General features: G+C 42.9%; 1 protein-coding gene across 1 annotated transcript in view; it reads left to right on the top strand.

Annotated features, from left to right (window-relative positions):
• The window catches only part of HNF4G (hepatocyte nuclear factor 4 gamma), a 182,116-nt gene that overhangs the window by 150,817 nt on the left and 17,546 nt on the right, over positions 1 to 13,753 (top strand). Inside the window, exon 6 of the mRNA XM_082258435.1 lies at positions 12,849 to 13,004. Coding sequence (XP_082114561.1) covers positions 12,849 to 13,004 — 156 coding nt within the window. The remainder of the gene's footprint in view (positions 1 to 12,848; positions 13,005 to 13,753) is intronic.

Consider the following 13,753-nt stretch of genomic DNA (forward strand, 5'->3'; position numbering starts at 1 on the left):
AGCTATCAGTCAAATACGAGTCACAGAAGTGAAGAACGCAGTGCAGTGAGAGTTGCAGCAGCACAAGTAGTGACAAGGAGCTACCTCAGCCAGTGAAAGGTTAGAGGGAGCTGTTCAGTGATTTTAAGCTACACCAAGTATCAGGAATCAAGAGTTCTACAGTCCTGGAGCATCTGAGCTAACAAACTAAGTTAAAGTCGAGGTTCCAGCACTAATTCAGTCATGCAGCATTTGAAGCTTAAGGAAGCACTGGTCGGCATTCAGCTGGCACCAAGGCAGCGGTAGTGAGCATTTTTTTGTACGAAGTCCTAGTTAAGCCTAGAAGAGCCAGAGGAGTATCCCACTCATTCCCTTCTCCACTCCCCTAAATACAATAAAACAAAACAAACCAAAGATGCCGGAATGGTCATTGTCTCAGTTCTCACACCTGGGTTCACAACTTAAATGTGTTGGAAGTATTACCGGTACTGATAGCAGAGCCACCTCAGGCCCCAGGCCTGGAAACATTGCTACATAACATTTGTAAATTAGTAATCCTCCTTGATGAGGCAAAGAGGTTGTTTCACTAATAGAGTGGCAAGTGAATGAAAAAATGTTAACTTAGCTCTGTGAATATAGTGAAGATGTGTTTACTTCAATCACTCAATAATGTGCAAGCCAAAATCTTGCACGCAATTGGGTATTCAAAGTGAGCCCAACTTTACTTTGCTCATCAATCTGAAGTGAAAATGTATTATTATTTTATTAATTCGATATGATGACAGCAGCTAATAAAGAAGTATACTACTTAGGCCAATGATGTAACAAGGTGCACAATTCTGACCCAATGATCTCATGCAAAGTTTAAAAAAAGTCCCCATCGGATCCACCAGTTAATTGGAAGGGCTCTGGAAGGGCAGGCCACACTACACACTCGGCCCGGTTCAGCAAGGACCAGATGAATTTCGATCCATGTATGGGCAAGAAGGTTGTACAGAAATGGCTCCACTGGTTGACTTCTCTACAACCCGCCTGTCTAAATTTCCCCACTAGATCAGCACTGCAGGCTATAGCCTGCCGCACTGATCAGTGTATCAGTGTATTGTGACAGTGGGGGACGTCTCTCTGCTATCAGAATACAATAGCTCAGCAGGAGGACTTCCCCCATCCACAACCCGCTAGTTGAACATAAAAAAATTGACTTATCTAAGGGCTTCCTTAGTGAACTGGTAAGAGGTTCTTTGGACTCCTTTTGTTGGTTAACTAATATGGCAGTGTACTTTCCTTTGTCTGCTTAACTTTACATGTGAGCAAAGTCTTTACTCCTTAAAACATGTATAACACTTATTTATTCTGTTGCATTGAAATGTGATACTATAATAATCTTGGCTGATGTTGCTTGAAGAAAAGCTTGCTTTTTTTTTAAATTAGAAACTTCTTTAATATAAAAACACAAATTAGATAAAGGAATCTCTGTCACCACAGCAATGAAAGAAACAATTCATTCCTTGAATTAAATATTTTGATTTTGCCTATATAAGTCTAGCTTGTTAAAGTTTAATAAGCTTTTTTTTGCCGACCTTCAAGGTCATTGAAAATAAAAACACCTTGGAACTATCATAAAAGCTTCATGTGACTTTCATGAAGTAAATCTGCATTTTTTTTTTTTTTTTACTGCTATTGCACTAGAGTTAAACATGGTAGCAGTTTATATCTTAATAATAAATATACAGTATTATATATTCTACTTTTTATTATTATGTATGCTAATATTTGAAGACAGTTGGGAGTGGAGAATTTATTTCTATGCACACTAATTATATTCCTATTTGTTGTGTTTCATTTTCAAAGTACTCTCCTATTTTTTTTTTTTTTTTTGCAAATATTCTTTATTCAATTTTTGGAGCATAACAAAGAAAATAAGAGAAAACCAAAAAAACATATGTTTCTCAACAAGCAGTCATATAACATATAACAGTGACATCTCATAAACAACCGTACAAAGCATAGAATGGTGTAATATAAAGTGACATTACATATATAGGTATCACGTATTGAATACTGTAACCAACAGCGTCTAATAGTGTGCAGCTAAACAACACAATCAGGATAGTGTCCCCGCCCAAAAGTTCCAATGAGCCTCAAAGGATCGCATCTGCATTCTATTTATCGCTAATGCTTTTTCAAAGCTGTAGTTCATTTTTAAAAGATGAACCACCTCTTCTAAGTGGGGGGGCTCAGTTGACTTCCATTTGCGAAGAATAATCGTTCTGGCAGCCAATAAGACATGGGTGATCCAAGGCCTATATGTGACCGGTATGCGGTCTATTCCTATGTGTAGGAGGGCTAGCCCCGGGGATGGTCGGAGTATGCACCCCGTATGTGTGGACATGTAAGAGAATACCCTGTTCCAGTAGCTTGTCAAGGAAGGGCAGGCCCACAGAATGTGTAATAAAGTCCCCACCTGGGAGCATTCCCTCCAGCAGAGTTTGGAGTATGATGGGGAGAAGCCAGCCAGACGATAGGGAGTATAGTACCATCTGTTCAGAAGTTTTTGGGTCATCTCCCAATGATTCGCACAGTGCGAGTATTTATATATGGCCGCTAGGGCAGAGCGCCACTGTGGTATAGAGAGTGTAGAGCCCAGATCTTTGTCCCATTTAAACATGGAGGTTGTTTTGTAGAATGTAGAATTATCTAATAGGATGTCGTAATAATGTGATAATTTGGATTTTGTTGGGGTCTTGAGTGTGAGAAGGTCCCATAAACCACCATCCACCACTATAGGCCGCAGCGGATGTACCCTTAGAAAGTGGAATATTCTCAGAAGATGGAAGTACATGTGGCCCGGAAGTTTGTACTTTTGAATTATCTCTTCAATGGAAAGGAGAGACCCCTTTTCATAGAAGGATGTGATAGATGTTACCCCTAATTTGAGAAGTAGATGAGTTGGTATATCCGGTAAGTGTTGTGCGAGTATAGTAATAGGTAGTGATGCGCTAGGTGAGACATCCCTCACTGTTGATACCGGAGATAGTCGCCATACCCTCAGTGCCGCCTGTACAGTGGGCGGCAGTGGGGCAAGTCGCCACTCCAACCACTTATCACCCCATAGCAGGGTATGCAAGTCCCTCGTTGGTACCACATCCTTTTCCAGATCCATCCACATGGGCGACTCTTGGGTAATCAACCACTGTTTTAGCTGGGTCAAAATTGTAGCCCTATAATAATTGGTGAGGTCGGGCACTGCAGCTCCACCGAATTGTTTTTTTTTAACTAGAAGGGAAAAGGCACAACGAGATCTTTTGCCACCCCATATAAATGACCACATTAATTTAGAAAATTTTTGGAGATGTGTCGTTGGGAAGTGGATGGGAAGTGCCCTGAAAAGATATAAAATTTGAGGGAGTATGAACATTTTATATGCTGCGACTCTGCCACTCCAGGAGAAGTACGGGGTTTTCATGTGGGAAATATCAGTCGTGAGTTTGGCCAATAGTCTATTTACGTTGGTGGATAAGAGTTTGAGAGGGTCGGCAGGCAGGTCAATGCCCAGGTAATGGATGCTTTCATTGGACCATGGAATAGGGACAATTCGTTGAATGCTAGACTGGATATGAGCGGGGACCCCCAGATTGAGAACCATGGATTTAGTTGCGTTGAGTTTATAAAACGAAACTCTGCTATAGCTTTGTAGTGTGTTATAGGCCTCAGGTAGGGAACTCTGTGGGCGGGTGAGCATCATGATGATATCATCAGCGAACAGATTGATTTTATGATGATAATTCGGTAATTTGAATCCCGTGATGAGGGGGTTGGATCTAATAGTCTCAGCTAGTGGTTCTATTACCAGGTTGAAAATTGTAGGCGATAGGGGACAACCCTGCCTAGTGCCATTAGATATATGAAAAGTCTTGGACAGTATTCCGGAGGTATACACCTGTGCCGAAGGAGACGAATAGAGGGACAATATGGCGGAGAGGATGGGGCCTGTGAAACCAAATTTTTGTAGGGTGGCCTTCATATACCCCCAATGGACCCTATCGAAGGCCTTTTCGGCGTCTAAGGTAAGTAAAACTGAAGGGGTTTTGGAAGAGTGTGCTTGATGCATGATGTTTAGGATTCGCCGGGTGGCATCCGACGTCTGCCTTCCAGGGGTGAAACCCATTTGGTCCTTATGTATGAGTGTGGGGAGCATGACTTGTATTCGTTTGGACAGGATACGGGCATAAATTTTTGCGTCCAAGTTGAGCAGAGAGATGGGGCGGAAGTTAGCGGGCGTGGTAGGGTCTTTACCCGGTTTTGGAAGGGTGACTATATGTGCACTCAGGATGTCGGGTGGAAGGGAGGAAGTAGACATAGCCTTGTTAAAAACAGCAGTCATAGTGGGGCTAAGATGTTGGGTAAAGAGCTGATAAAATTCATTGGAGAACCCGTCGGGTCCAGGTGATTTGCCTTTTGGTAGGGAGGAAATGCTAGAGCATACCTCCGCAACCGTGATTGGGGAGTTGAGGTCTCGCAATGGCAAGGACACCTTGTGAAGAAATTTCTGTATGTCTTCCTGAGATGGCTGAGTTTCCGAAGTGTTATCTTTGAGATTGTATAAAGCACTATAGTACGTAGCAAATTCATCCGCGATAGCTTGTGGATGGGTAATTTTGGATTTTGTTATGGGATGGATTAGGTAGGGAATTCGGGATTTTGCTTGCTTGCGCCGAACTTGGGACGCTAAAAATTTACCTGCCTTGTTAGCCTGACAATAGTATGTTTGTTTAAGGTAATTAAAGTGTCTGTGGGAAAGTTCTAAAAGCAGGAGACGAAGTTCTTGTCTCAAGTTAATGATGGTACATGATTTAGATTCTGTAGGGGCAATCTTATTGTCCATTTCTAATGTGTGTATTTTCAGAGTCAACTGAGATATCTTGTCCTTCCTCTGCCTCCGAAGCCGCGCCTGCTGCTGGATGCACACCCCTCTTATGAAGGCCTTTTGTGCACCCCACAGCACCCACGGGTCGGAGACAGAGGTCCCGTTGTGTTGGTAGAAGTCCTGCAATTGTTTGGAAATATGCGCCTGACACTCCGCATCCTGCAACATGTGGGCATCACACCTCCAAATGTACGAACTAGCACACCTCACCGCATCCTCTATTGTCAATTCCACAGGTGCATGGTCAGACCACGTTATGTCATGGACAGCAGAGGAGGAGGCCTTGTCTAACAGAAATAAGTCAACAATGAACATATCTATACGGGAATATGAGCAATGCCTGGAGGAAAAAAACGAATAATCCCGCTCCAGAGAGTGCTGGCATCTCCACACATCAAATAATTTTTCATCATGCAACGTCCGCCCAAGGGACTGTTGTCTGCTCCGGGGGGACGCAGAAGAGTCCAACCCGGGGTCGACAACAGCGTTAAAATCCCCACACAATAAAAGATGACCATATTTAAACGTTGATACTTGCTTGAGGATCTTGCGTATGTAGCGTAATTGATGAGAGTTTGGCGCGTACAAGTTCACCAAAGTGAGTGGCAGATTGTTGATATCGCAAGTCACCATGATGTATCTACCCTCAGGGTCCAGAACCGTCTTGTGTATTTGTACCGTCAGTGTGTCCCTGAAGGCTAACATCACACCTCTCTTTTTCTCGGCACTAGATGCAAAGATGGTTTGGGGATAGTTCTTGTGACCGCAGATTGGTGAGGAGTCTGCTTGAAAATGGGTTTCTTGAACCGCTAAAATATCAACTCTACGGGTCAAAGCTTCCTTCCAGAGGGATCTCCTCTTGGCCGGGTGGTTTAGGCCGTTGGCATTCACTGATAACAGCTTAATGGTCATCGATCAGAGAGAAGAGCGCTGGGTAGTCGATGTCACTCAGAATTAAGTCGGCATTGAGATTCAAAAAGGTCGAGAAACATGAGGAAAAATAAACAAAAGGAAAGGGAACCATAGAAAGGCATAAAAAAGAGCCGTCTCGGCAGCTCGAGAGCGACAAAACTCGCAAAAGGATTTGAGGGGGGCCAGGTGAATGGATGACATTCAGAGGCCCGAGACACGTATGTGAGGATCAGTTGCGGTTGGGGCTAGGATGTGAGGAGGAAGGCCGTGAGTGCCTTTTACGGGAAGACTCATGCCACTCGGTTTCCAATGAGCGCAAGGGCGGAGAGGCCGCAGCCGCAGCCTGGTCAGCGGGTAGGATGTTCCATCTTCTCAGTAAAGATAGGCACTCATCCAGTGTTCTGATGGCCGTCGTAGAGCCCCCTTGTGTCACCAAGAGTGTTGCTGGATACCGCCATTTATGATGTATTTGGTGGTTGCGCAATGCCTTAGTGATGGTAGATAAGTTGCGCCGTGATTGGAGTGTGATCTTGGAGAGATCCGGGAGCAATAACACATCACTATAGGGGTCTGGCAAGGTTCCGTGCTGTCTGGAAGCTAGCATAATTTTATCTTTTGCAGTGAAAAAATGTACTCTGAGCAATACATCTCGCGGAACATTGCCCTCCAAAAAGGTGGGCTTGGGCAGACGATGAATCCTGTCTATTGTGAGTTCGGATTCAGATAGTGAGGGCACCAGTAACTTAAAGAGAGATGCGGCATATTGCGGTAGCTGATCCGTGGCGATCGATTCGGGTACACCCCTTAACTTAATATTGTTGCGCCTGGAGCGATCCTCCAGGTCCGCCACTTTATTTCTTAGCCATGAAAGTTCATCCGATTGTTTATTAAGCTTGTCTATGACTGAGTTAATGGTGTCAGCGTGTGTTTGCACCGAGTGTTCCACTCGATCGATCCTGGATCCCAAAGCCGAGATCTCTGCAGTAATGCGATCTGTATTATGCTGCATATCCACTTGCATGGACGTTCTTAGGGAGAATAGCATTTCCCTCATGGAAGCTTCCGATATGGGATTCCCCCCTGAGGAGACAGCGCCAGATGTAGTAGTGACAGGCAATGCTTGCATCTCTGGAAGTGAGTGGGGATGTGAAACTTCCATACCTGGGATGCCTAGAGGTCCTGGCGGCGAGTCTCTCCTCTGCCTGCTTTTCGCTGGGCTCCGGGATGTAGGCGAGGGTGGTGAGGGTGACCCCGAGGACTGACCGCTGTCAGGGTTCCCGATGATCCTGCACTGTGGATGCGGAGGCGGGAGTAGAGGTAGCTTGGCAAGCGGCTCGTTTCCCTGCTTGGAGCTCCGTGCTTGTCCTTTCCCGCCGGCGCCATCTTGGTGGAGACCATGCGCCTGTGAGATGAAGAAACCGGACAGTTTGTTAAGCTGTCCGGTGTCCTTCTTCCTGCGGGTCATCCTGGAGTGTTCAGCGGGCTATCAGGTATCAGCACGGCTGTCCGTTTAGTCGGTAGGCGCCCTTGTTGCGGCTCGTGTCTCTGGTGGCTCACGGAGCTGACTTACAGTGCAGCCATCTCTCGTGCTGGCAGCCACGCCCCAGTACTCTCCTATTTTAAATAACATATTTGTAAAAACTATGCATTGGTAGAATTGCAAAAAAAAGTATTCCTAATACATATATTAGGACCGCAATACATATATTATTTATATATGTATACACTATATTACCAAACATATTGGGACACCTGCCCAGACAGACACATTAAATTTAATGGCATCCCAGTCTTAGTCCGTAGGGTTTAATATTGAGTTGGCCCACCCTCTGCAGCTATAACAGCTTCATCTCTTCTGGGAAAGCTGTCCACAAGGTTTAGGAGTGTGTCTATGGGAATGTTTGACCATTCTTCCAGAAGCGCGTTTGTGAGGTCAGGGACTGATGTTGGGCGAGATGGCCTGGCTCGCAGTCTCTACTCTAACTCATCCCAAAGGTATTCTAATGGGTTGAGGTCAATACTCTGTGCAGGCCAGTCAAACATAGAAACATAGAAACATAGAATGTGTCGGCAGATAAGAACCATTTGGCCCATCTAGTCTGCCCAATATATCTGAATCCTATGAATAGTCCCTGGCCCTATCTTATATGAAGGATAGCCTTATGCCTATCCCATGCATGCTTAAACTCCTTTACTGTATTTGCAGCTACCACTTCTGCAGGAAGGTTATTCCATGCATCCACTACTCTCTCAGTAAAGTAATACTTCCTCATATTACTTTTAAACCTTTGCCCCTCTAATTTAAAACTGTGTCCTCTTGTGGTAGTCAAGTTCCCCCCAAAACTCGCTCATCCATTTATGGACCTTGCTTTGTGCACTGTTGCGCAGTGATGTTGGAACAGGAAGAGGCCATCCCCAAACTGTTACCATAAAGTTGGGAGCATGAAATTGTCCAAGATGTCTTGGCAGGCAGATGCCTTAAGAGTTCCTTTCACTGGATCTAAGGGGCAAAGCCCAACCCCTGAAAAACAACCCCACGCCATAATCCCCCCTCCACCAAATGATTTGCACCAGTGCACAAAGCAATGTCCATAACATGACTTGCCTGCACAGAGTACTGACCTCAACCCGATAGAACATCTTTTTTATTTAGAGCGGAGACTGCAAACCAGGCCTTCTCGTTACATAGTTACATAGTTACATAGTTCACATTAGTGCCTGACCTAACAAATGTGCTTCTGGAAGAATGGTAAAACATTCCCATAGACACACTCCTAAACCTTGTGGACAGCCTTCCCAGAAGAGTTGAAGCTGTTATAGCTGCAAAGGTTGGGCCAACTCAATAGTGAATCCTATGGATTAAGACTGGAATGCCATAAAAGTTATTGTGCATGTAAAGGCAGACGTCCCAATACTTTTGGTAATATAGTGCATATTGACCTCAAATCTCTCCATAAAGAGGACCTGACATTCCTTTTCTTTGACAAGTGATCTATACATTTCTTGTAATAGGAATAAAAGGGATTATTTCTTTAAAGTGTATTTTTTTTTTTTTTTAATTACTCAAATACCGTGAGGCATAAAAAATTGCAACAATTGCCATTGTATTCCCTAAGGTGTCTGCTATATATATATATATATATATATATATATATATATATATATATATAAAGTTTGGGGGTTGTAAGTAGTTTTCTAGCAAAAAAATATTAATTGAAATTTGTAAACAAAAAGTGCCAGAAAAGGCTTAGTTTTCGAGTGGATTTAATAACATTACAGTGCTCAGCAGAAATCATTGACCAAAAGTTCAGTTCTGTTTATTACTTCCTTCTGTGTTTAGCATCTGTTTGTTGTATACCTTTATACCTTATTCAAATCGACTAGATGATGCATTTTGTCAACACATGGGGGGAAAACAAGCTTTAATAATGTCACAACAATCATTTAGTGCTATTTTTTTGAAGTACTGAGAAACTGTTGAAATCCTACTTTTTAGTTTCTTTGCTTTTCTCTTCATTCTTTAGGCATCCTACACATACTACAACATGTAGGTTTATTTGCTTGCTTGTACATACTGTATATGCTCCATAATAGTTTTGCTTCCTTATGACTGTGGCAGGAATATAAAAAAATAGACTACATTTGGCCATAGTTGGATTAAAATTTTGTCAGTTCATTGGAGACCAGCCAAATTTTGCTCCATGTGCGGCTGTGCAGTTCGACAATAATGAATCCTTAGATCAACTTCTATTGAACGGGCTTGTTGGAAATGTTTTCTCAATCAGCTGGCTACAGCCACTGATAAATGTATTCTGACAGCAGACAGTGACTGGTCCTTCCTATAAATGTGTGACATAAATAGCTGTATGTCCTATGATACTCTCTAGACTCATATTCTGCAGGTTTGTCACCATGTAAATCCTGCTAATGGATGGCCATTACAACCACCAGTGTTTTTCAAATAATGGTGATACTTGCAGGAAATATTGCCTGTTTCCTGGATGACCAAAGTACAAAAATTCAGCCTAGCGCTCACTTTGAAGGGGAACACTGGCGTGCTGCTCTCCTCAGGCAGGGAACTCTAACATGGGTACATAGAAAAGAAAGGAAAAGGAGGCGCAAACACCTAGTGCATTACCCGTGGTCAATATTTGCAAATTTTTAATAAAAATGCCAAATGCATACTCACAGACGTAAAGATAAAATCATGTTACAAGCATCCACCATGTGTGAACTGGAACAAGTCCTTCAGTCAGGACCACTAACGCGTTTCGGGGGTCAGGCCCCCTTCCTCAGAGCTCTACATATGCACTGTTACTGTAAAAATACACTGGCAGTGAAGGGGTTAACTTTTTTTGAAAGGGAGGGGCTATGTGTGTCCCTAGGGGCGTGCTTTCTACTGTGATTGGCTGTGGCTTCAGATGTATGAAGAGTGATCAACGGTTCTACATAGTAGAACCGTATGATCATCCTTCATACACAGGGGAGAATGACAGGCAGCTTGTTTACACAAGCCGCCTGACTTTCTCCCTCTCCCCCGCCAATCGCAGAGTGACCGGCGGACATCGGGTCTGCTGGGTCACACGCGCGGGGGGGTCCGTGACCACGCGGGAGCGGGAGCGCGCCTCCGGGGGGCGCGCGCTCACTCCCTAGACCCTCACAGGCTAGTGACGTAGCCCTACGTCACTTTGCCTGTGAGGGGCTGACTGCCGACGTAGATCAGCGTTAGGCAGTCGGCAAGTGGTTAAATATATTTTTCCGTGATTTTTTCAATAAAACATACCTTTTTAATACCGGTGCCAATAAAGTCCAAAATTTCTTCCTCTTCCATTTTCCAATTTCATTATTAAGGATGTGGCACCTATAACTATCTTTTTGCGCCTAGGTATCCTGTGACCTAAGAGCGCATATACAAACTATTTGATATGCTTGTAGCTTAGCTCTAGTATGTGTGTAAGCTCCTTGAAGACAAGGACTGATGTTAATATGTAAAGTGATGCATACATTGTCAGCACTTCATAAATTCCTACAGTAATAATAGTAGAGTTGTAGCAAAATTAGGGACTGTCTCTGGAAACTGGAGACATCTGGTCACCCTGTTATAAAGGGGGGCACAAATAAAAGTATTGAAGGATACAAAAATAAAATGTTGGGAGAAGAAGTTGATCAGGTGAACTGTCAGCCATGCACCTGGTCTCACTTCCAATAATAGAAGTTATTTTTGAGGTGATAATCTGACAGAACTCCATGAGGTACTGCAGGCTCCACACTGCAGCCTGCATTTTATGAATGAGCTGCAAAATGCAGGCCACAGTAGGAAATAACCTCAGAGGTTTATAGCAGAGAGTGGATAGCAATATTCACTCTTCTTCATATATAAATGTCCTCATTAGGCTTCTGTCCCATCCAAGAGTATATGTAAGTACTTGAATACTGTTAGTAGTTTACTAACTTACTTCATTTGGTCTGGAGGGCAGACCGCAGCGGGTAGGAGAGCTAAGAACTTGGTTCCAGAGCCCCAACCTCCAGAGGAGTAGAGAGTTTTCACTTAGCAATAAGTAAGTCCACTTAGCTTGGGGAATAAGATAAAGCTGTGGTCAATTTTATTACAGAATGATGTAAAATTGAAACTAACAAAAGACAAAATGTTTGCACTTAATTAAAGCTAGCTAAACCTTCATATTTCAAAATGAATAGCACCTCTTAGCAAATAAAAAAACATAAATAAGTTTCACTTTCTGCCCTGATTGGTTAGGTTAGAATGTTCTTCCTAACACTGAGAACCCTTTCACACGGTCCGCATTCCGTTGCGGACCGTGCTCTGCTCAGCGGGGATCGATCCGCCGATCCCCGCTGAGCCGGCGGATGACAGCTCCATGCGGAGAGGGAGGTGTCAGAGCCCCGCTGCTCTCTATGGGGAATCGGATGAGAGCGGACCGCCTGTCCGCTCTCATCTGATCCCATCCGATCCAATCCCCAGGACGGATGGAAAATAGGGTTTCCATTTGTCCGGATTTCACGGACAGGATCGGATGCGGACATGTCACCGCTGATGCTCCATAGGGCTGAATGGGGCATCCGATCAGATCCGCCTAACAAACTGACAGGAGGATCTGATCGGAACGCCCGTGTGAAAGAGCCCTTATGGTTGAACATGCAAGTTTGTGGTATGTTACTGGATGTTTCTGCCTAATCAGGAAGGAGAAGAGAAGCTACTAAGTGTGTTCAGCATGCACACTGGCCCTTTTTTTTCTTTTATTGTCTTGTTTGTTTTAGCAGAGTTACCTATACATATGTTTAAGGTATTTGGAAATTTGTCTTAGGTCTAAGACAGGCAGTGGGCTGTTTAGTGGGTGCTCATAGATCATCTGTGACTGGGTTTAGTGGTTGTAAATATGTTGGTTTGCTGTACCAGTGAATCATCTGTGACTGGGTTTAGTGGTTGTAAATATGTTGGTTTGCTGTACCAGTGGATTCAGATATGCTCCCAATAAAGTTGTGGCCTTGCCTTTTGCAACACACAAAATAGTTTGGTGTCATTATTCAGGCAATATCATCACAGTAGGTTACATAATGGATCAGGTTATGCCTATGCTTCTCAGCAATCATAGCTGCTTCCATCAGAGTTTATTAACAAAAGCCTTTCACTCTGTAAAATAATGTCTATCTATCTATCTATCTGTCTGTCTGTCTGTCTGTCTGTCTGTCTGTCTGTCTGTCTGTCTGTCTGTCTGTCTGTCTGTCTGTCTGTCTGTCTGTCTGTCTGTCTGTCTGTCTGTCTGTCTACGCATACAATAAAAGTTACCATTAGGTTTAACACGCGCTGGAGTAATACTGTGAATGGGAGCAAGCTCCATCTATTTGCATGCATGTTGAAAGAGAATCCATAAAGCCAGCAGCATTTTCAATTATTTGCATGATTGCTTTTGTGGTTTTTGTTTAAAAAACAGGGTAAGGCACAGGTAATTCTTTATGAGAACTGTGTTTTAATATAGTCTATTCATTTTCTTTCTCTTTTTAACATTGTTAGATCACTGCCCCAAGTACTGGTACAAGTACTGACATAAATACAAAGAAAATTGCCAGTGTTACTGATATTTGTGAATCCATGAAGCAGCAACTGCTGGTCTTGGTGGAGTGGGCAAAATACATTCCTGCATTCTGCGAGCTTCCCCTGGATGACCAGGTAAGAAATGTATAAATAAATAAGATTAGGCTTCACTGAATCAACAAGACATTCAAAGTTAACGATGCAATTCCAATAAGAGAAATCCTTACAGTAATACCTTTATGCTTTCTTATAGACATTTTCGGAAGATTAAATAAAAGAACATTGAACAGTTGTCCATTCTATTTGTGTAAAATGTTTTTAAATCTCTTAACATTTTGCTATCCTTTTAGTATTAAACCCAAAATTAAACATTTATTATATTGCAGCTCACCAATTCTTAAATGCAGTAACTGCATTTGTTTTCTTTTTCAGGCTTTCTTTTCTTTATTTTCACCTGGTGATCTAGCCAGTAAGTCTGTTATTTTTCAAAAAACAAGCTGCCTTTCAGATGTAGCAGTTACAGGGTTGACACAAGTCATTTATCAATGACAGGGGTGCTTACAATGATCCATTTTTTAAAAGAAAAAAAAATATTGCTGTAACTGATTACAAAGTTTTAGTTAGAATTTGGCTTCAGTTTGTAAGTGCATGTAAATCTGCTAGTACATCTAACACTTTTATCCTCCAAGACTGACAATGCTCTGCCTAATCTTGTTTCTGTTGCTCCTTTAGTGTAGACACTTTAATACAGTAAGGGAGTTGGCAAGATAACCAGGTGAAAACAGAGGGAAAAAAGACAAAAAAAAAAACAAATGCAACTACTACACCTAAGGATTAGTAAGCTGGAATATGTTACATTTTTTTCAGTTTTGGGTTTATTACTG

This window comes from Pelophylax lessonae (genome assembly GCF_965119305.1).
Source record: "Pelophylax lessonae genome assembly, chromosome: 5".
Lineage (NCBI taxonomy): Eukaryota > Metazoa > Chordata > Amphibia > Anura > Ranidae > Pelophylax > Pelophylax lessonae.